Below are 22,849 nucleotides of genomic sequence, written 5' to 3' on the forward strand. Positions count from 1 at the left end.
CATACAATATTTTAGTTTGTGTTTAAGGAAGTGTGTTTCCCTAGCATACCTATCCAATGACAGGGATTCTACATTTATCACTTATGTATAGGACGTTTTTCCGGCAGTTCTTGGCAGCTAATGTGCGGGTATTGCCCAAACGTTGGTGTTAGTGTACTAATGATTATGGCCGGCATTTACGTGTGTGTTGTCGTATGCTAATTGTAATCAAACGGTTTTTTCATTCTGCTTGGGTGACTATAGGTTACGTCGTCCACTGTGAGATCTGGTAATAAAAGTGGGATGGTTGGGGAGGAGGGGTAGTTCGTTTCTTATTGTCCCAGAGGGAAAATGTGGAGGGAGGAAAGTGCTTGGTGCTTGTTTTGCTAGCAATGCTTAACTGCAAAGCTGTCCGTTGATTTCAGCGGCAAATGCATAGGCGCCAGTGGGATAAGACAGTTTTGTTGTGATTAACGTGGGCCGGATGCCGCTCACTGGATGTTTGATTCAGTAGCAGTGCCTTTTCTGCCAGCAACCAGGTCAGTCGCATTGAAAACTATTACACAGACATTGTTTAAATAATGCAAATTTCCCTACCATTTGGATGCGCTAGAGTAGTGTTAATTGCGAGATTTGTTTGGTTGCGAGCAGCATCACTCCTCTCTAGATGGTACTATTCATCTCTGTAGATACGTAATTGTAGCATTGTGCTTTTTCTTGCGCGCACTGTGTTTATGTGCGTGTTGACTGACTATCTTGGAATTCAGCAGAACATCACTGCTTATAGAATTTTGCTATAATGCCACACAATAATGTCTTATGTTATACACTCTGTAAATATTTATAGAGATTTTGTGACATATACTGTGATATCATTATTTCACAATATTAGAGCGTGCTCGCTTTAACACATACACTACTAGTGCGGGGATGACGCAGTAAAAGTTTATTTGTTTATGTATTACACTGTGGTTTTTCCTTATCGTTTAAAGATTTTGCAAGAGCGTATTTGCTATTAAATTAGTCATTTCTGTACTTAGCTAACATCATTTATAGGACAGAGATGTCGTTATTTGAGACAAATGTAGTTAAATTGCAACAAATCGGCACAAAATGCCAATTAATTATGAGAATACTTAATTTTTTTCTTATTTTGCGTGCGGGTGGTGACTGAACAATGCTGGCGCTGAAGATGATGAAATTTGCTGATCGGTATAATAATACATTATAACAAATGCCCACACTCTGATCCTCTCACAAAAGACCACATACTTCGAGTAGCGAGCAAAACGGCACGGTCAGATCATTCGGATACTTTCGAGCAGATGCTGCATTGTGATTGGCTGAGAGCTTCATGACGTCGACGTAACGCGATGGTGATGTGACATCGTGAGCAGTGGGTTCGACCTTTTCTTGACTATTGTTGGAGTGTTTTACGAGCCAAAACCAGTGTTCTCCTTAAATGCGGGCCCTGTGCTCTAACCATAGCATATCTCGCTCTTTCTCTCTGTCATGTGGTACAGATGATGCTTCGTTTCTTTAATATGTCCCTTGTCTATACTTCCATAAACAAGAGACAACTAAAGACATGTCGCTCACCTTAGTGATTTTCACAGTCAGACGCAAATCTAGTTCCCCTACAATCCCCTTGACATTCAGCAATTTCAGACTTTTTATTACGGTTTCATTCTCAGGTCCCCATCAAGCTGAGCTTTCAGAGATGATAATTGTGTTGAGCAGAACCCTTGTAATGCTTAAATTACGTGTAACCGACTCTTATTTATTAAACAGCCCAAAAGATCGCTTCTGTATCGCCTTAGCAACATGAATGTCGTGCCCAGGTGGTTCCCGCCTTTCTTACACTTCGTTGCGTCTATATTTTGAATCACCGCATCTGATGATCAGCAGTGACTGCTGTGAAAATTAGGATGGACTCGAATGACTGCTTATTGCTCCTGTGTATTTTTAGGACCATGGCATTTTGTTATATAGATCTTATTGTTGACACTAGCAAGTAACAGGTATATTCTTCTGAAGAAGGGAGGGCACGAAGGGAACGAAACGGACAAAAGAAATGTCTTTTATGCGACTGGTTGCTTTCTATTTCGTTACATTCTTACTCGCTGCCATAATTTACTACTCTTTTCGATTGCCATCAGTTTAGTATTAAACTTTATCTTCTTGAATTGTAAACAAACATTTGAAGTGATGAGTCTCTTGAGTTCATTCTTCTAGTTACTTAAAATGGCCTAAACTGTTCATTATTAGTTATCTTTTAGCATGTGTGTAGCACCATCTTTACTACACTTTTATGCAACCGCGGTGTACTGTAGACTTACGTGCTCTCTGCAATGTTCCGTTAGCGTGTCTGTCTAGCCCTGCTGATTGGTAGGCAGTGTATCCAGAACCAGTATTCGTAAAAAATCCAAAACTTTAACGTATCCCGTTCTAGGCTGAGAGATGCAGACACATGTAAATAGGTAAATCTAACGAAGTTATACTTGATCCCTGACGATAAAATAAGAAATAACTTCTTTTGTTTTAATGTAAAACTGACTCAAATCTCAGATATTTTTAAAAAGAAGGTATAAGAAGCGATACAGTTCTCTTGTACGATAAATCCTTGTTAGATATTAATAAAATACTAAATAAAACTAAAATCAAGCTCAGCATTGTTACAAGTGGTAATAAATTACTGAAACGATGCGGGTTGGCTAAAATTGGGGATGAGCTCTTTCGTATAATTTAAAAATAACTTATTTACTTGCGGCAGAATGGCGTCAAATGACTCACCTAGAATGTCGTTAATGCAAGCTATGGATGATAACTGAAAGAAGTCCTTATTTTTATGGAATTTTTTAATGTAGGAGAAGATATTTAACTGAATTTTGTATTACAACATGCCACAAAGAACTGCAGGCTAGGAGCAGAGCGGCCAAGAGGGTTACGAAGCTACGAATATATGCCATTTTCAGTGACGATACTCAAGCTAATCACGAATACTGTATTATCTAACTTTCATCTGAGAGCAGGAAAGATCTTCTTCGTCTTTTTATTTCAAAAAACAAAGGTCAGTAGAAGTGGAGGAATTGAACCATATTTTTTCCTTGAAAGACGTTCAACACAAGACGTGTCAAATCGAAAAAGTGAGTAAAACCTGATAACGAGAAGTACAGAATCCATTTGTCCCGTTGGAAATACATTGTTACCTTTTAATACTAAATCGTATGCAAATGACCTCTCGTTATATTTTAATGAACAAGCAGAAATAATTCCGTTCATTGACAGCGGCTGCGTTAAATGAATGATGACAGAAAGCCCTAATCGGAGGCCACTGCAAAAATTATTCATTAGAATTACTGTATTTTTTATTGCGCATAGTCTCTTTATATCTCAATGAAATTCACCTTATTGTACCTAATCAAGCATTTGAAAATAAGTTTTACTTTCATGCACATAGAATAATATAACAGCTATTTTCGTATCGATCAATATCGTTTTCTCCTTTACCTTGTGATATCTACCAAGGTTGTGAAGCATGTTCAGACCTAGTGATATAGGGCTACACATTAGCGAACCTTTGCTTTCAGAACAACATTTTCTTGGCACTGAGCAGCAGCGGATCATCTTCAGCACTGATCCACCCAAATGGCTGCGTCTACCAGTACGGCAGCCGCGTCGAGATCCTCGCCAACGATGCCAATGGAAATTACAAGTAAGATAACCACGTAAAATTCTGCTCTGTAGAGGTCTTCCAATAAACTAAATCTGATGTTTTCAGGCGACTCATACTGAGCGAAACAAGGTATTCTCGATCATAAATGTAAATGACGTCATAGAGGACACAGATGATCTCAGACGTCAAGTTGTTTTCAGTGTAACCCGATTTTTCCGGTCAGATATACTAATCTCGGATCAACCATCCCGGTCAAACATAAGAAACTTTAGAAACTGAGGTACTTAGATATTTTATACGGTATAGTCTTCAATTGATGCCGTTAAGGGGAGTTAGAACGGGAAAAAATTTTGTCACATTTTCGGATTTTTATCTCATTATAAAATTTGCAATTTTCCGAATAAAATGATATATACATCACTTAAAACTCATATGGGAAGTATTTTATTTTATTTTTTAAATATAATCTACACTGGTTGAACATGTTAAAGCTTTTACGTGCATTGTTTCAAGATCTAATAAAATCGGTAATTTTTTATGTAGAAGGCTGTGGATTGCTGTGTTGTAAAGTTTAAATTACGTGTTTGTATTGGTAGCACTGTCAAATACAGTATCGTTATCGTTTCATGGCATAAACACTCGTTGTATGTGAAGTGCTAACGTTTTTCCGAGGAAAAGTGACGAATAGATTAGTAAAGCTCTCAAAATGTGAAGTATGACGCCAAAACCAAGTGTTTTTAAGAAACGTGGGTTTCATAATGATAGATTTTTGAATAAAGGGAAACATTGTGTTCAACATGTGGCATCTGAAGTTACAGAAAATGAAATACAGGCAAACTCGTCAGTATCTAGAGAAACACCCATTAGTGCTTCGAAGATTAAAATAAGACGTTGTGATATACAGTTTTCTCAAAACGAAAGTGATGTAAATGGTAGTTTAGGTTATATTCTAATAGATTTACACATCCTAACAAGAGTGTATAGGTGAATGTGTGTGTTGTAAAATATGTGGAGGGCCAGTTAGTTTACATGAAGACAGTGATGTATCAAATGGACTAGCCAGGAAACTTATCATTAATTGTGCCGGTTGTAAATATACTCATTAATTTTGGAATTGTGATAAGTGTAAAGATAATTATTTTGAAGTAAATGTTATGTGGTTTATGGATTGAGAGCTATTGGCAAAGGACTCACTGCAGCAGAAACTGTGTGTGCCGTGATGAATATGCGATGCCCACCTTATAAAATAGACAAGTATGCAGGATTTATTGGAGCTGCTATGGAATCTGTTGCATGTGAGTCAACGAAGGGTGCTGCAAACGAAGCTGTTGAAATAAATGATGGTATGACTGACATACCACTAGCCTTTGATGGCACTTGGCAGAAGTGCGGCTACAGTTCTAAGAATTCTGTTGCTACGGTGACCAGTGTGGATACTGGAAAGGTAATAGATTTCCAGATTTTAACCAAACGTTGTTATAAGTGTAAATCAGGGAATGGAGAACGGCATATCTGTAACAGAAGTTAAAAAGGAAAAAGTGGTGGTATGGAGGCATCTGCAGCTCTTGAAATTTTTAGTCGATCTGTGAATGAATGGGAGTCTGTTACACTAAGTTCTTAGGTGACATAGACTCAAAAGCATATAACAGTGTAGTAGTGGCTCAGCCTTATGATGAGAAGATTATCACAAAATTGGAAAGTGTTGGTCATGTCCAGAAGAGGATGGGCACCAGGTTGAGGGAGTTGAAACAAGGTTTGAGAGACAAGAAACTGATGGCAAAACCATTAGAGGTATGGTCACAGACAAAATGATTGACGAACTACAGCAGTATTATGGGATAGCCATTAGAAATAATACTGAGACTTTGTTGAAAATGAAACCGGCAGTATGGGCTACCATCTTCCACTGACTGTCGACTAATGAAAACCGGTACACCACCTTTGTCCTCCTGGAGCTGACTTATGGTGCAATTACCGCAATGCCCAATACTTAAAAAAGTTAATACAGCCATAAACATTCCATCCCAGCAGCAGTCATGGATATCATAAAACCTATTTACAGAGACCTGGAAAATCCTGAATTACTGAAGAAGTGTCAGCATGGTCAGACTCAAAATCGCAATGAGTCATTCAATAATCTTATATGGACTCGCTTACCAAAACATGTTTTTGTTGGAATGAAGACACTGAAGTGGGGGGTCAGTCTTGCTGTTATTGCTTTTAAAGATGGCAACATTGGCAGGGTGAAAGTGCTACAGCACATGGGAGTTAATCATGGAGCAAACTGCATCAGAGAACTTGAACAGGTGGACAAGGTTTGCATTGATAAAGAAGAGTATACAGCACAGTTGCCCACTAAGGGGTCCAGAAAGAAGAAAAGAAGAAAAAACTTGGAAAAAGATCAAGAGGATGATATACAGGATGGTGCAGGGTGCTTCTGAGTGACTGAAAATAAAAAATTAAGCATATATTATGTGAGTTACAGTCTTTTGAAAGTTTTGAAGCCGTTCCTGAAAATTTACACTCTCTGTTCCATTTCTCCATAAATCTCAGAAACCACTTCGAGTAGAGTATTCATATTTTCAGGGAGTAATAACACACATATCCTGAGCCTACTGAACTAAAAGAAGAACATAATGTTATGTATAATTAAAATTATTTAGGATAACGTACAAAAAAGTGCACAAAATTTTAACTGTGTAATTAAAAATTGTATTTCCGAAAGCAGTGGCTGAAATGCAACTACTGTAGTTCAATAGACTCAGAACATATATTTTAATATCCTGTAAAAGTTTCATGTCAACGGCTATAGTGGTTCCTGAAATACAGGAAAACCAAATCACTTAATTTAACATTGTCAGGATAGGGCGTTCCAGTTTTTCTTGAATGTCTCAAAAAGATTAGTGTAATGAAGGTGCAGCACACAGTTCATTGATCAGATTCGTGCCTCATTCACAAATTTCCATTGTTTATCATTATAAAGGCAGTGGAACATGCTAATAATACTAAAATTTGTGCAGTATGTGCATAAGGACAGATGTATGTCATAGCCCTATTTTTGAACTGAGACATACAATGAAATAAAAAGCACAACTATTAACCTAGCTCCATGTCCTGTTCACTGCCAAAAAACTAGGTTTAAGTAGCTAGTAACCTAATTTTCACATACTAGAAGACTATCCCAGCAACTGTTACAAGATAGTGTGACATAAACAAAGAGCATAACATAATAATGAACATTTGATCAAATACATTTTTGATTACCTTTTACGTATTTCGACTTCATCATTGCAGTAGTATGATGTTTCCTATTAGTGATGAATCTAATATTTTGGTATCACCGCCACTCCAGATAACTTATAATGATAACAGTGTGCAATGAGAGCTGTTACGTCATGAAATTACAACTCACGCCTTTGCTTCCTTCCCTCTCCCACACAGCAAGTATTCCCCATAACTTTAAGTCATGATGTGTTTCATTTTATCCACAATGGTTAAAAATACCATCTGTGGTTTTCCACGGTTTCCGGTAGTAGCTTAAGGCAAATGGCGGGATGGTTCCACTGAAAAGGTCATTGCTTTCCTATCTTTCCTAACCCAAGTTACAACTCCATCTCTAAAGAACTCGTCCTCGCTGGAACGTTAACCTGTAAATTGCTTCCTTCGTTAAAGTACACAATATGTGAAAAGATTTGCCTGATTGTCAGAACTCTAAAGATTAGTTAACTAGTAAATAGGCAATAAATTTGATATGAGACTAGACCCAAGTACAAGACTGTTCCGGAATAGCCAGACCACTGCATTTCTTAGCAGATTTCAGCTTTAACTTCGCCATTGTTGTATGACTCCAGAAAGGGCCTAATCTTGAGTGCTAACGAGAATATCCTGAGTTGTTCCATGAACTACGATTGTGAACTCCATATTCTAGCGGCCTGAAAGTAAAAATTTCGTGACAGAGAATGATAGGAATTATATCTTGAGATATCCTTATGAGACGCATTTATTCCATGAGTGTCTTGTGTAACTAAAAAGTAGACTATACCTGAGAACTGGAGCTGCGTCCATGGGCTTGTGAGCCCCCTCTGAAGTAAATAATGACTAAAATTTATCTTCAGCCTTCAGCTTCCTCACATAAAAGCGTGTTAATATTGACTCCCAACCTCGGTTGCAATCTGAGCCAGCTGGAAAAAAGAATTTAGAAAAATAAATAGCTTATTCTACCAAAGCTAGATTTTCAAGTATGGGAGGTACGAAAACCAACTATTTATGCTCTCAGTTAACAGTATGTCCTGAAGAAGTAGAATGACAAAAAAGAGTATGACACAGTACGATGTCTGCTTCATATACTTGCTTAAACCCTGCAAAGTCACACCTACTGGAACGAAGCCTTGCCCTGTTCATAAAAGGGGGGCACGATAATGGAGTGAGCAGTGAGTCAGTCGTTCATCAGCTTTTAGCTCTCTAAGCACGTGACTTATGATACTATTTTTCAGTCACATCTCTGGTGCATTTGCCTTGGGTAGAGGATCTGAAATATGACTTTCCAATTGGAAAGCTGACAGTGGTTGTCTATTCAAAAGAGACCTGAAAACCGTTTAAAACCTTTAACTAGTCAAAATAACTGTTAAAATAAATCCTATACTCATTAGGTGAAAATAATCCGCCAGCGAGGCCTTGTAGATAGGCAAAAGCTTTTTTGTCTTCCCCTTAGCTCTCGGGAGCCGTTATACACAATATATCGAATGTTGTGGACTAAAACTCACAGATCAGGTTCCTTGTTATTTTCAATTCTTGAACCAAATAAAAGGGTCCCCATCAAAAAAAAAAAAAAAAGACTTTAACTTCAAAATCACATTGAAAATCACATTCAAGGTCACGGCCATTGGTAGCAATGTGTGATCTCTTTGCCACACACAACTTTTATCCACAACATTTTGCTGTATCTTATCTCCATCCCGAGTTATTCCATATAAAAGGGTCCACCCTACATAAGGTGTGTAAATATATGTATATTATATAAAAGAGAAATGTTGGTGGTAAGAATCTCGAATGTTCTTGCATAAAACATTTCCAATTTTTACACTATACTCTTAACAAACATTTGGACGCACATAGGCTATATCCTTTTCAATATATGTAATATATAAATTCATATTTCATTTAAAATAGTTAGCAAAAATCTCGAATGTTCTTGCCAGAATTACTGCAAATTTTTACACAGTATTCTAATAAACATTTGAACGGATGTAGACTATACATTTTAATACATATAGACATATTTATATTGCTATATAAAGACAAGGCGTTTAATGTTGTTACCAAAAATCTCGAAAAATTCATGACCGATTTATTTCAGTTTCTAATACGATACTGTAATAAACGTTCAGGCAGATAGAGGCTACATATCTTTTAAACATATATTCTGTATAAATATACGTTGAATATATAAGGAGAGAGCGTTGTTAGCAAAAATTTCGAGAAGTTCTTTACATATTTACTTCTAATATTCACACGATAATCTAACGAAATTTTCACAGCCATGGACAACATACAACAACTGTATATTTAAGATACAATAGTCAAACGATGTTGGAAAAAAATCTCGTAAAGTTCTTGATCGATTTACTTCGTATTTATGTACAATACTCTAACAAACTTTCACACGGACATAAGCAATATGTCTTTTTTAAACAACACTGTGTATGTTTTCCGTAAAAACAGACTGTGTTGTGCTGTGAAAATGTCTGGTTTAGTTTTCTTGCTTGCAGTCGATTTTCAATACCACGTCACGTCATTTAAAGCGTTAGACAAATTGTTTCTCCTACATATTTTCTTTCCCCTTATATATAATTTTAAACAAAGTAGCATTTGCAAAAGCGTACAGTTTCTTTTATTATTTCACAGAAAACAGGAAAGTTTATAAGTAAAACTTATCATTAGAATGCCACTATGGAATATGAATCGTCCGAACCTTTGTAATCCTACCGGTATGCAGATTAGAACCATGCAAAACACTGTCATTGTAGTTATTATCCTCACAGATCCTGCAGGTGTAGAGCTGTGTCTCATCCCTTGTATACTAATGATCCCAACCGATTTACCCATTCATTTTAAGCAATCAAGCTTTCCTTTGTATTACCAATGAATCAGGCTATCAGAGCATGGGAGGAAGAGGTGGTGGGCAGAAGGACGGGGGTGGGGGGGGGGGCGGCAAGAAATGAACATAGACAAGGAGACGAGACGGAAAGAAAGAGGAGGAAATGGGCAGAGAGGGGAGGCGGGAGAACTTCAGATTTTTACGTGATACTTTAATTAACATTCAGTTGGACATAGGCTACATATATTTTAAATATGTACTGTATATGAAAATCTACATACTACATAAAGTGGTAATGTTGTTAGCAAAAAATCTCGAAATTTCTTGACCAATTTATTCCAGATTTTTAAGCGATTCTCTAATAAATAGTGGGACAGGCGTAAACTACATAATTTCTTAATATTGATAGTATATTAATATGTACATAAAATATGAGACCTGTCTAAAAAGCATCTGACCTTTGGCCAGAAAAAATATTTCAAATACCTGACCGGGTTGGGACCTTAATCCCCTTCAAAGTAGGCCCCTTGTGCTTGCACACACTTAGCCCACCGATCGTTCCACTGCCGGAAACACCTCTAGAAGTCTTCTTTTGGAATGGGGTTCAGCTCCGTCGTCGTGTTCCGCATTATCTCTTCTCTACTCTCAAAACAGGATACTTTCAGTGGCGTCTTCAACTTTGGAAACAACCAGAAGTTGCAAAGAGCCAGGTCTGGAGAGTAGAGAATTTGACGAACAGCTGTAATTCGATGTTTGGCCAAGAAATTTTGGATCAAGTGGGATGAATGTGTGGGGGCGCTGTCGTGATGCAGTTGCCAGTTTTTCCCCGTCCACATGTCTGGTCTTTTGTGCTGAAGTGTGTCGCGGAGTCTCAGGAGAATATCTTGATAGTATTCCTCATTGTTTGTTCTTCCGGAGCATATTCGTGATGCACAATTCCACGGACATCAAAGAAGACAGTCAGCATCACCTTGATTTTGCTTCACACCTGCTGCACTTTGCTCGGCCTTGGAGACCCGGGATGCTTCCATTGCGGCGACTCTCTTTTTGTTTCTGGGTCGTACCCGTACACTCATGAGTCATCTCCAGTTATCACGATGTCCAGAAAACCAGGATCAGTGCTGATGGTGTCCAGAAGGCATGTCCAACGTCAAAACGGTGGTGTTTTTGATACGGTGACAACTTGGGCACGAATTTCGCAGCCCCTCGGTGCATGTTCAAATCATCATGCAAAATTGCATGTGCAAAATCTTTACTCACTCGTACCTCTTGGACAATTTCCCGCATGGTCGCTGATGTGCGGCCATTTTTGAATCGGTTGGGCCACTCTTTAATTTGTGTTATACCTATCGCATCTTTTCCAAACACCTGCTGAATCTTATGAATTGTTTCGCTTTGAGAATCACCAAGCTTTTGACAAAATTTGATGCAGTATCTTTGATCAACACGTTCAGTCATCTTGAGAGGGTCGGTAATCCGACGAACATGTGTAGCATCTCACTCAGCGACCGACAGGCAGCGACTGACGCGCTGGATGGTGGGGACAAAATTTACGCATGCGCGTAACGGTCTCTTCCTTTCCTGTGCACAGTGCCGCCGCGCTATCGTCTCTATTTTGCGCGGCAAAATCAAAGGTCGGACACTTTTTAGACAGACCACGTATCGTATATACTATATTTTAAAGACAAGTAGGTTTTTAGTGTTGTTACCAAAAATCGTGAAAAGTTTTTAACTGACTTAATTGATGCTCTAATGAATGTTCAGACGGACATAAGTTATATGCATTTAATATATGTGGTATGTAAATACGTGTAAAATATAAAGGTGAAACGTTGAACAAAAGTATCTCGAAAAGCTATTTACCAATTTGTTGAAAATTTTGCACGGATATATATTGTCGTTGCACGCACACCGTCCATTTATGGACACATGTTCATATTACCTTTTTCCTTTCGTTTTCTGTGAGGAATCCACCCCTGCAGTTTGTCGGTTTTACAAATGTTCAACCTGTATTCTCGGTAACGCACTTATCTCCAGTCCTTGCGATTTAAATAATTCGGTTTGTACCTTGTGGCTAACAATGTTTACATTTTTTTACCCAATTTCATCGTTCTTATGTAGTGTCGCTAGACTGCCGTTTAAGGTTATTATTTGGGAAATGCCTAGAATTGTGTTTTTCTTCTCAAGAATGAACTTATTTACAGAAACATTTCTCATCATTCTACAAGTTGGTAACACAATGAAGACCCAACACTACCCATATACAGCATACTGAATCCAGTTTACAATATCCAGACATATTATATGTATATAATATTCCACACCTTCTCCTAAACCACTGGACGGATTTCAACCGAACTTGTTAGTCATATCACTTACGCACTGGAAATCATCACTGTGAGGTATAAACTACATACCTATCAGAGGGGTGGGGGGTGGGGATGAGAAAGCAGAGTAGTCATCCCATATTTGAGAATGAGAGCATTTAGTGACTTGGAACAAACTTTATGCTTAATTTCAAACCTTTACGAGACTTTTTCTCGCTGAAAATCCCCATAAAATAATGAAAGGAAGAAATTCTTCGCTTATTACATTTTCGCTGTTGATGCAGTAAAACTGCCACATGAAACATGACGGTTTGATCCATTACTTCTTTACTACTAACTCTAATCACAACAGCAGCTACATGTATCACTGGATGTACCTGCCAAATTATATCATTTTATAGCACGTAGTTCAGGAGATTCGACGTAATAAAAATTAAGCTACGTAAAAATGAAAATGTAGAGCGCAATTCGCTACAAATACAGTTGAAATACGTGTACAAATACGTGTGAAATATGTTAACTATACGTGAAATGTACCTGATATATGCGTGCGCAGGGGGAACCACGGGTAAGAAGCTGATCCTAAACCCCTGGAACGATTTCAGCCAAATTCGAAACACATATTAGTTACGATCTGGGAAGAAATACTGTAGAGGTAAGAACCACCAACGTCCTGTTGGGACGAGAGTGATAATGTGTTGACAGAACGGGGAAGAGGAGATAGACAGCGAGGGGAAAGGGAGAGGTGGATACAGATAGGAGGAGTAGATGGTCAGAGAGAGAGAGAGGGAGGGGAAATGGACAGAGAGAGGGAAGAGGAGGAGATGGACAGAGAAAGGAAAAATGGAGAGATAAACAGGGAGAGGGGAGGACAAGACAGACAGAGAGGATGAAGGAGGGAATGGACTATTAGATTATTGGAATAAATACGTACCCTGGCAACGCCTGGTACTCAGCAAGCACGAGGGTGAGTCAAATGAAAACCTTAAATATTTCTTAAAATATCATTTATTGTGCAGAAGTGGTACAAAGCTGTATCACTTTTCAACATAATCTCCCCCACACTCAATGCAAGTCCTCCAGCGCTTACAAAGTACATAAATTCCTTTAGAAAAAAATTCTTTTGGTAGTCCACACAACCACTCATGCACTCCGTGGCATACCTCTTCATCAGAATGGAACTTCTTTCCTCCCATTGCGTCTTTGAGTGGCCCAAACATATGGAAATCACTTGGGGCAAGGTTTGGTATGGTGGAAGCGGAAAACACTCAAAATGCAGGTCTGTGATTGTTGCAACTATTGTACGGGAAGTGTGGGGCCTTGCATTGTCATGTTGCAAAACGACACCTACTGACAGCAATCCACGTCGCTTTGATTTGATTGCAGTGCCGCAGATGAGTTTTTAGGAGATCTGTGTATGGATGCACTGGTGACAGTGGTCCCTCTACGCATGTAATGTTCCAAAATGACGCCTTTTTCGTCCCAAAAGGGTGTCAGCATAACCCTCCCTGCTGATGGTTCTGTTCGAAACTTCTTTCGTTTTGGTGTTGAGGAACGGCGCCATTCCTTGCTCGCTCTATTCGTTTCCAGTTGGTGTAAGTGAACCCAGATTTCGTCCCCAGTAGCGATTCTTGCAAGGATGCCATCACCTTCTCGTTCAAAGCGCCGAAGAAGTTTTCACAATCATCAATACGTCGTTCTCTCATTTCAGGAGTCAGTTGCCGTGGCACCCATCTTGCAGACACTTTGTGAAACTGGAGCACATCATGCACAATGTGGTGTGCTGACTGACCATGACTAATCTGTAAACATGCTGCAACGTCATTCAGTGTCACTCGCCGGTTTTCCTTCACTATGGCTTCAACTGCTGCAATGTTCTGTGGAGTCACAACTCGTTGTGCCTGATCTGGACGAGGAGCATCTTCCACTGAAGTCACACAATTTGGGATCTTCCTACTCCATTCGTAGGCTTTCTGCTGTGACAAACATGCATCACCGTGCTGAACCCTCATTCGTCGATGAATTTCAATAGGTTTCACACCTTCACTACGCAAAAACCGAATAACAGAGCGGTGTTCTTCCCTGGTGCAAGTCGCAAGACGGGCGGCCATCTTTATACTGATACTGCGACGGTATGTGTGCATCTGCACTATGCTGCCACCTACATGCCATTCTGCACGGTTTGTAGCACTCTTACCAACTTACAGGATAACGACGCGAAATTTCGATTTGTTTCATTTGACTCCCCTGGTAAATTGTACACACAACCCTTCCTCGTGAATAAATTTATCTATTAGTGAAAACCGATGAAAATCCCTACATTAGTTCCTGAAATTAGACATCAATGTATGAATCAATAATATGTATATATATGTACAATTTATAGTGGAGAGCACGCCGATATAAATGTTCTTGATATATCTGAGTGTCGGGCAGGAAGTTCAACATTGTTCGTCTTCCTCCATAGGCAAGGCTCGCCACTGGAGACGGTCCAGAACACTCCACTGATTGAGTCAAAGCTTCACTCTACTAGTATATTCCTACCACTATTACGAGTAGCACAGAGACTCTTCCGCATATCTTGGTGGGTTGGCATTCATAGTGCCAATCTCATATACAACTTCAATCTTAGACAGCGATTGGAGGGATATCATTAGACCATTGGCAGAGTTAGAATGTTACATTTAATACATTGCCAATAGAGCACTTAGTTCTGGTCTAGATAAACATCTCATTCTTACAAACCCGGTGAGATGGCTTTGAATGGAAAGTACGAATACCACCAGTCTTCAGAGAATTGGCAAGCAAGACAGGCAGTTTCCAGAATGAGATTTTCACTCTGCAGCGGAGTGTGCGCTGATATGAAATTTCCTGGCAGACTAAAACTGTGTGCCGGACCGAGACTCGAACTCGGGACCTTTGCCTTTCGCGGGCAAGTGCTGGTAGAGCACTGTGCTGTGGCTAATCCATGTCTCCGCAATATCCTTTCTTTCAGGAGTGCTAGTTCTGCAAGGTTCGCAGGAGAGCTTCTGTAAATTTTGGAAGGTAGGAGACGAGGTACTGGCAGAAGTAAAGCTGTGAGGACGGGGCGTCAGTCGTGCTTGGGTAGCTCAGTTGGTAGAGCACTTGCCCGCGAAAGGCAAACGTCCCGAGTTCGAGCCTCGGTCCGGCACACAGTTTTAATCTGCCAGGAAGTTTCAAGACAGGCAGTTCCTGTTCGCCCTGTCCTCCTTCCTTAGTAACTCCAGCACCGAAGTAATTGCATCCAGAAGTCGTATTACTTATGTAAGCTTTTGATGCTGTGCCTGCAGGCTAGCCAAGATGTGGTACAAGGGCGTTAGCTTCACGTCGGAGAAGTGCGCGCTGGTGTACCTCGTGGACGCGGCCGGCACGCGCACCACCACTGACGTATTCTCCGACATGAGCAACGACTTCACCCTGTCCGTTTTCTACGACGACTCCTGCCACGGTCTGCCGTATATTCAGGACTGCATCGCTACGCTTCAGCGGGCGCAGCATTGGGTCACCGATGAAGGAATCTTCCACTGGATGATCAACAGCGTGCACATTTCACAGACACAGGATGGACTCGTAAGGCAAGCGTCTCCTGATTTACGTACACAGTTTTCTTTTTCCACTCTCAGTGAGTAGCTTGAGTCGTACCCGAGGACGATTCAAAACGGTTGTAACGTGACCCTAAGAAACGTTGATGTCAGGCTGCCCTTAAATGTAAACGTTTCCCAAACGAGATGAAAAATCCTTAGAACACCTAATTACATCATTATTGGTAAACTTCTAAACTCTGTCAACCCTCTTAAATATCTAGGAGTAATACGACAGTATCATTTGAATTAGAATAAATAAATAAAATTAGCTGTAGCGATTGACATTTGTATTAGAATGAATAAATAAAATTAACTGTAGCAACTGAAAGACCTGATTTTCTTTGGAGAATTCAGGGAAAGTGTGGTGAATCCATATAGTACACAGATTTCGAGAGCGCTTTTTCTAAGCTGGATGCTATCTTCAAGTAGGGATGGCAGTAGACGTCGAAGGAATCCAGAGGCGCACTGCTGCGGTCGTAACTGGCCGATATAATGTAGTGAAGTGTAACAGATACATTCGCGGAATTTAAATGGGAATCTTTCAGAGATATCTTGCAAAAACCACCTTGGGCAAATTTTGTGAATTGGTGTTCTGGAGCAAAATTTAATTTTCTTCGTACCCTCAGGTACAGAGCAGGAGAAGGATATATGGAAAACTCGTCCATCATGGAGTTATTTTTTGCAGATGGAAAAGGAGACTGAATCATTAATCATTTCAGAACATCTTAAAATACTGTGGTTTTTGTTAATTGAGGCTATGCTCTCTACGTTTAGCAACCGTGACTGTGTGGAATAATTATTTAAATTTTTCTGCTACCAGTAACATTTATTTATTTTGTGTTTAATTTAACATATTGTAGTGTGTTTCAAGGATGTAAAAGTTTATGCATAAAGGTATATTTTACTTAAAAATAATACATCTTCATGTAAATTAACATTGAACACCGTTTTGTTCACTGCTACTAGGCATAACTAATGGGGTATTTTGAGGGGGGGGGGGGGAAGGGGGGGGGGATAGAACAGTGGATGTCCAGAAATCGATATTCTAGTAGTCTCTCCTGCTGGTGTGGAACTCTGCCTCGTTATTTGGTGTGACTGATACCACAGCCTGCACTTGATGCAGATAGTTTTGCATTACTTTATAGTGCAATAATCGCGTGATGCACGTTTAATTAGTGAGTTCTTCACTTACGATTTTGAAGTCCCAAAGCTTCATTTGCGTTGTTGGTATATTGGCGGAACTCTCATAGTCTAACGCCGACTTGAACCAATTTCACTGTTCAAAACGTTTCTACATAGACATAAACATTATACACTTAATGCAATACAGCGATATTGCAATGTATAGATGAGTAGTGACTGTCGTTTCTTTGCAGCGGTATTTGACGACACATGAAGTGCAGGTTGACCCCATACCAAAGTTCCAAGCAAAAGTAAGAAAACGCCTTAACAACAATAACCTTCTTTACACTAAGAAGGAAGTACAGGACCTTGTTGTAATGACTCCCACAGCCCCTACATTCAAAGCACAGCCAAAAATTCATAAGATCAACGCACTAATCAGGCCTACTGTGAACTCAGTTAATAGTCTAGCCCACAAATTAATAAGAGATCTATGTGGATTGCTAGTTGAAAAATGCTGTTCTAAAAATTATTAGTCCGTAAAAAAACAACTATGAACTTATAAACAGTGTGCGTGACCTGACTATGCCACCTCAGAGCAATTTTCTATATCAAGACATTGTAAACCTGAACAGTGGTATATCTGCAGATGAAACAGTTGAGGTAATAAAAAATAACCTAATGACAAAGCAGTGAACAAACCAGAAATAATAGAGTCTAGAGATAAATTTAATTCAGTACTTTCAATAATGACTTCTCTTTCAAATACAAAATTGACAAGGAAAACCGAGAGCTTCCAATGGGAAGCTCTTTTAGTGGTTTAATAGCTGAAATGTTTACTACCATGTACACAACAAAATACTGAAAGTTAAGGATAGCATTACAACCAAAGTTATATTCTACTAACTTAGTGCCTGCTGCTTTGCTCGCATAAACTGCATGGTCTACACAGATATTTTATGTTTTTTGTTTTTCTTTAACCGAATTTTTGTATAATTCAGAAATTGCAATTACTTCTAAACTTTGCACACTAGTTAAGGCCATAGAAGCATGGTCTTTTCTGAATGTACTTCTGACCATAAAGCGATTCCGTCTGCTGGAGTCGGAGGTCTTTGCTAATCCTGCCTTTTGAGTTCTTGTAGCAACATTTCGGTAGAAATATACATCTTTATTTCCTTAGAAGTAAAATTCTAATATTCATAGATTTGACCTTAAAATGTATTATTATAAAGAAATATTTTAATAACAATTTTCATCCCCTATTTCACCCCCTAGGGATTTAATTTCGAAAAAAACATTGAAACACGTATTTTTTATTTCTAACTGAGGAGCCAGAATCAGATTTTCAGAGATTTAGCTTCAAAAATGCTTTGTAATGAAATATTTACATAAAAACTTTCATCCTCTATTTACGCCCTTAGGGGTTACAATTCCAAAAACACTGAAATATGTATCTCTTTATTTCTAACAGAAGAGCCACATACCAATTTTAATAGATGTAGCTTTTAAAATGCTTCAGTACTTCTTTAAAAATGATTTGTTTTCAAAAAAATTTCACCCACTACCCCTTAGTGGTTAAATTTCCAAAACTGCTGAAATACGTATTTCTTATTTGTGACTGAGAAAACAAATACCAATTTTGGTAATTCTAGGTCCAAAAAACACTTCATTCCATCTATGTCCTTGGGGGCGGAATTTCAAAAATCCCGTCTTAAACGATGCTTACAGTATAAGATCAACACCTTCTCCAAAATTACAAGTTTCTCTCCTTCGCAGTTTGTGCTGGGTCGGAGGACTTGTCTTATATACTGGGTGATCAAAAAGTCAGTATAAATTTGAAAACTGAATAAATCACGGAATAATGTAGATAGAGAGGTACAAATTGACACACAAGTTTGGAATAACATGGGGTTTTATTAGAGCTAAAAAAATACAAAATTTCAAAAAATGTCCGACAGATGGCGCTTTATGTGATCAGAATAGCAATAATTAGCATAACAAAGTAAGACAAACCAAAGATGATGTTATTTACAGGAAATGCTCAATACGAGTATGTCCACCATCATTCGTCAACAGTAGCTGTAGTCGAGGAATAATGCTGTGAACAGCACTGTAAAACACGTCTGGAGTTATGGTGAGGCATTGGCGTCGGATGTGGTCTTTCAGCATCCCTCGAGATGTCGGTCGATCACGATACATTTGCGACTTCAGGTAACCTCAAAGCCAATAATCGCACGGACTGAGGTCTGGGGACCTGGGAGGCCAAGCATGACGAAAGTGGCGGCTGAGCACACGATCATCACCAAACGACGCGCGCAAGAGATCTTTCACGCTCCATCTGTCGGACATTTTGTGAACTTTGTTTTTTTTTTTTTTTTTTTTTTGTTCTAATAAAACCCCATGTCATTCCAAGCATGTATCTACATTATTTCGTGGTTTATTAAGTATTTAAATTTATACTGACTTTTTGCTCAACCTGTTTATATATACAGGGTGAGTCACCTAACGTTACCGCTGGATATATTTCGTAAACCACATCAAATACTGACGAACCGATTCCACAGACCGAACGTGAGGAGAGGGACTAGTGTAATTGTTTTATATAAACCATACAAAAATGCACGGAAGTATGTTTTTTAACACAAACCTACGTTTTTTAAATGGAACCCCGTTAGTTTTGTTAGCACATCTGAACATATAAACAAATACGTAATCAGTGCCGTTTGTTGCATTGTAAAATGTTAATTACATCCGGAGATATTGTAACCTAAAGTTGACGCTTGAAACCTCCGACGTTCAGTTGCGTGTTGTAACAAACACGGGCCACGGTCAGCGAGCAGCATCTGCAAGGACATGTTTACGATGACGACCGTGTTTACGACTGTGGCTGTAGTGCACTGTTGTGGTTTGGTCTAGCTGTCGCAGTGTCCGCATGCAGCGCTTGCTGCTATTGTTATTCTGCATTCGTCTCCGCACGCAGACCAACTGTAGTACACCGTGTTACCAGACGTCTGTGATAGTGTAGTGTTGTGGGAACTGTGACCATGGTGTATTCGAACTCTGAAAAGGCGGAGGTGATACTCATCTATGGCGGTGTCGACGAAATGCAGCTGAAGCCTGCAGGGTGTATGCAGAACGGTACCCGGACAGAGAGCATCCAACGTGCCGCACATTGCAAAACATCTACCGCCAACAAGTATGGTCGTAGCACGCAAACGGATCCGTAACAGGCCCGTCGCAGGAGAAGCGGGTGCAGTTGGTACATGAGTACACGGGACATTGCGAGACCCGGTGGACTGAGTCAAAGTAGTGTCATGGGCATACTGCATCGTCACCGCTTTCACCCGTTTCATGTGTCGCTACATCAGCAATTACATGGTGATGACTTTAATCATCGAGTGCAATTCTGTCAATGGGCATTAACAGAGAATGCGTTGCAGTTCTATCTGTTTACCGATGAAGTGGGTTTCACAAACCACGGGGCAGGTAGAGCGACAGCGACCGTGGACTGTAAATGTATGGTGCGGAATCATTGGCGACCACCTCATTGGTCCTCACTTCATTGCAGGGGCCCAAACAGCTGCAACATACATCGCGTTTCTTCAGAATGATCTGCCAACGTTGCTCGAAAATGTCCCACTGGAAACGCGTCGACGTATGTGGTATCAGCATGATGGTGCACCTGCACATTCCGCAATTAACACTAGGCTGACCCTTGACAGGATGTTCGACGGGCGTTTCATAGGACGTGGAGGACGCATAAATTGGCCAGCCCGTTCTCCTGATCTTACACCTCTGGACTTCTTTCTGTGGCGTACGTTAAAGGAGAATGTGTACCGTGATGTGCCTACAACCCCAGAGGATATGAAACAACGTATTGTGGCAGCCTGCGGCGACATTACACCAGATGTACTGCGGCGTGTACGACATTCATTACGCCAGAGATTGCAATTGTGTGCAGCAAATGATGGCCACCACATTGAACATCTATTGGCCTGACATGTCGGGACACACTCTATTCCACTCCGTAATTGAAAACGGAAACCACGTGTGTACGTGTACCTCACCCCTCATTGTAATGTACATGTGCGTCAGTGAATAAGATCAATAAAAAGGTGTTAGCATGTGGACGTAATGTGCTGTTCCAGTCTCTTCTATACCTAAGGTCCATCACCGTTCCCTTTGGATCCCTACGTAATTCGGTGCTCTCCGATACACACGATCGAACAGCGGAGGAGTGGTACTCAAGCGTCAGCTTTAGGTTACCATATCTCCGGATGTAATTAACATTTTACAATGCAACAAACGGCACTGATTACGTATTTGTTTATATGTTCAGATGTGCTATCAAAACTAACGGTGTTCCATTTTAAAAAGCGTAGGTTTGTGTTAAAAAACATACTTCCGTGCATTTTTTTTATGGTTTGCATTAACCAATTACACTAGCCCCTCCCCTCACGTTCGGTCTGTGGAATCGATTCGTCAGTGTTTGATGTGGTTTACGAAATATATCCAGCGGTAATGTTAGGTGACTCACCCTGTATATTAAACAGGGTTGCTACTTCATCATCTGTGTCATTAACTAGAGTGAGAGTACCATCCACCCAACTCCAATATATATGACACAGATGATGAAGTAGCAACCCTTTTCAATAAATTCAGTAGTCTGCATAAAATATCAAATCCACCCTTGAATATAAAGAGAACAACACCATATCTTTTCTTGACATGAAAATATTGAAACTAAACGAGAAGGTGTCTTTCAATGTTAAGTGTAGGTGTAGCGCAGTCGATAAGAAGCCAGAGTTTGGTGTGCAGGGTGGCGCGCCACTCCAACAAGTACCAGATGCGGACGTCGCCTGCCAACGGGACGGCGTCGCTGACCACGCCTTTCGTGCACTGCACCGCCTCGCTAGGACAGTCTTCCCACCTGTTCGTGAAGCGTGGCGAGCGCCGCATGCACTACGACGGCTCCAGCTTCATCGTGCGCAACGCCGGGCATTCGGCCGGCTTCGACGAGAAGAATCAGCTCAAGGTCTACTGAGGGCGGTGGCGCAGGACATCAGGGAGGCGGCACACCCTCGGCTTTTCTACGTCTTTTCTAGAAGCGCGTCACCTTTCCAATATACACTCTTCACGTATTATTTTTACTCGTGTCGCTTTTTTTCCTTTTGTAACTCTTTATTGTATACAAATATTGTCTCGTTTTGCTTAAACCGTGGAACTTTTTTTCGTGTTTCCTCACACAGTAAAACACTTTTTTGTTTTATTTTTATTTTTTGGAAGTTGTTTACACTCAGTCGAACATTCACCTCACTTGTAGCATGCTTTGGTGAAATAATTTGCAACTTTCTCCTCTGAACAGTTTAGCAAAAATTAAGTCCTTTGTAGACAATTATGTATCGTAACTAAGCGACACTTTGTAGAACCTACCACGTAACAGTAACGAATGAGTACGTCTCTTTTTGTCTGATACGATACGGCTTTTTGTCAAGCTGTATCAGTCTTTGCTTTTTGTTAGTCATACACCAAAAATTTTCGTAACACATGGCTATACACAGATTGCCTAAAACATATTTATTCCTTTAGAAAAATTAACCCAGCTAGTGTGCGCATTCTTGTCTTTTCATTCTGTTGTAACAGATGGATTTACTTCATGACTCGATGTACAAAGTGGAGTTACGGTTTCGATATAAATATGTATCCGCCTCCCTATAATTTTCCAAATTACGTATATCTTGTCAATACCGATGTTTTGAAAATAGAAATTTTTCGTTATTTCGTCGCATTGTGAGTTAAAATCCAAGCAAAAATGTTTGTAGTGATTTGTATTTGGTTCAAATGTAGTGATGTATTATGTGGCTTGCAATATAATACAGTATGAATTTCGTTCTCTTTACGTTGTTTTTTTATTGTGGCTGACAATAGCTTCATTACGCTTTCGTTCACTGGATCTTATATAAGTCTGAAGTATTGACACAGAATTCACGATTCACTCGAAAACAACAAACAGTTTACGTTACAGCACTGGACGACGTCAGTA

General features: G+C 39.8%; 1 protein-coding gene across 1 annotated transcript in view; it reads left to right on the forward strand.

Moving 5' to 3' along the window:
• Window positions 1–21,850, forward strand: part of LOC126157993 (uncharacterized) — a 61,991-nt gene extending 40,141 nt beyond the window's left edge. Inside the window, exons 4-6 of the mRNA XM_049916412.1 lie at window positions 3,570–3,694; window positions 15,391–15,675; window positions 21,625–21,850. Coding sequence (XP_049772369.1) covers window positions 3,570–3,694; window positions 15,391–15,675; window positions 21,625–21,850 — 636 coding nt within the window. The remainder of the gene's footprint in view (window positions 1–3,569; window positions 3,695–15,390; window positions 15,676–21,624) is intronic.
• The last annotated feature ends 999 nt before the right edge of the window (window positions 21,851–22,849 follow it).

The sequence above is a fragment of the Schistocerca cancellata genome, chromosome 2 (genome assembly GCF_023864275.1).
Source record: "Schistocerca cancellata isolate TAMUIC-IGC-003103 chromosome 2, iqSchCanc2.1, whole genome shotgun sequence".
Taxonomy (NCBI): Eukaryota; Metazoa; Arthropoda; class Insecta; order Orthoptera; family Acrididae; genus Schistocerca; species Schistocerca cancellata.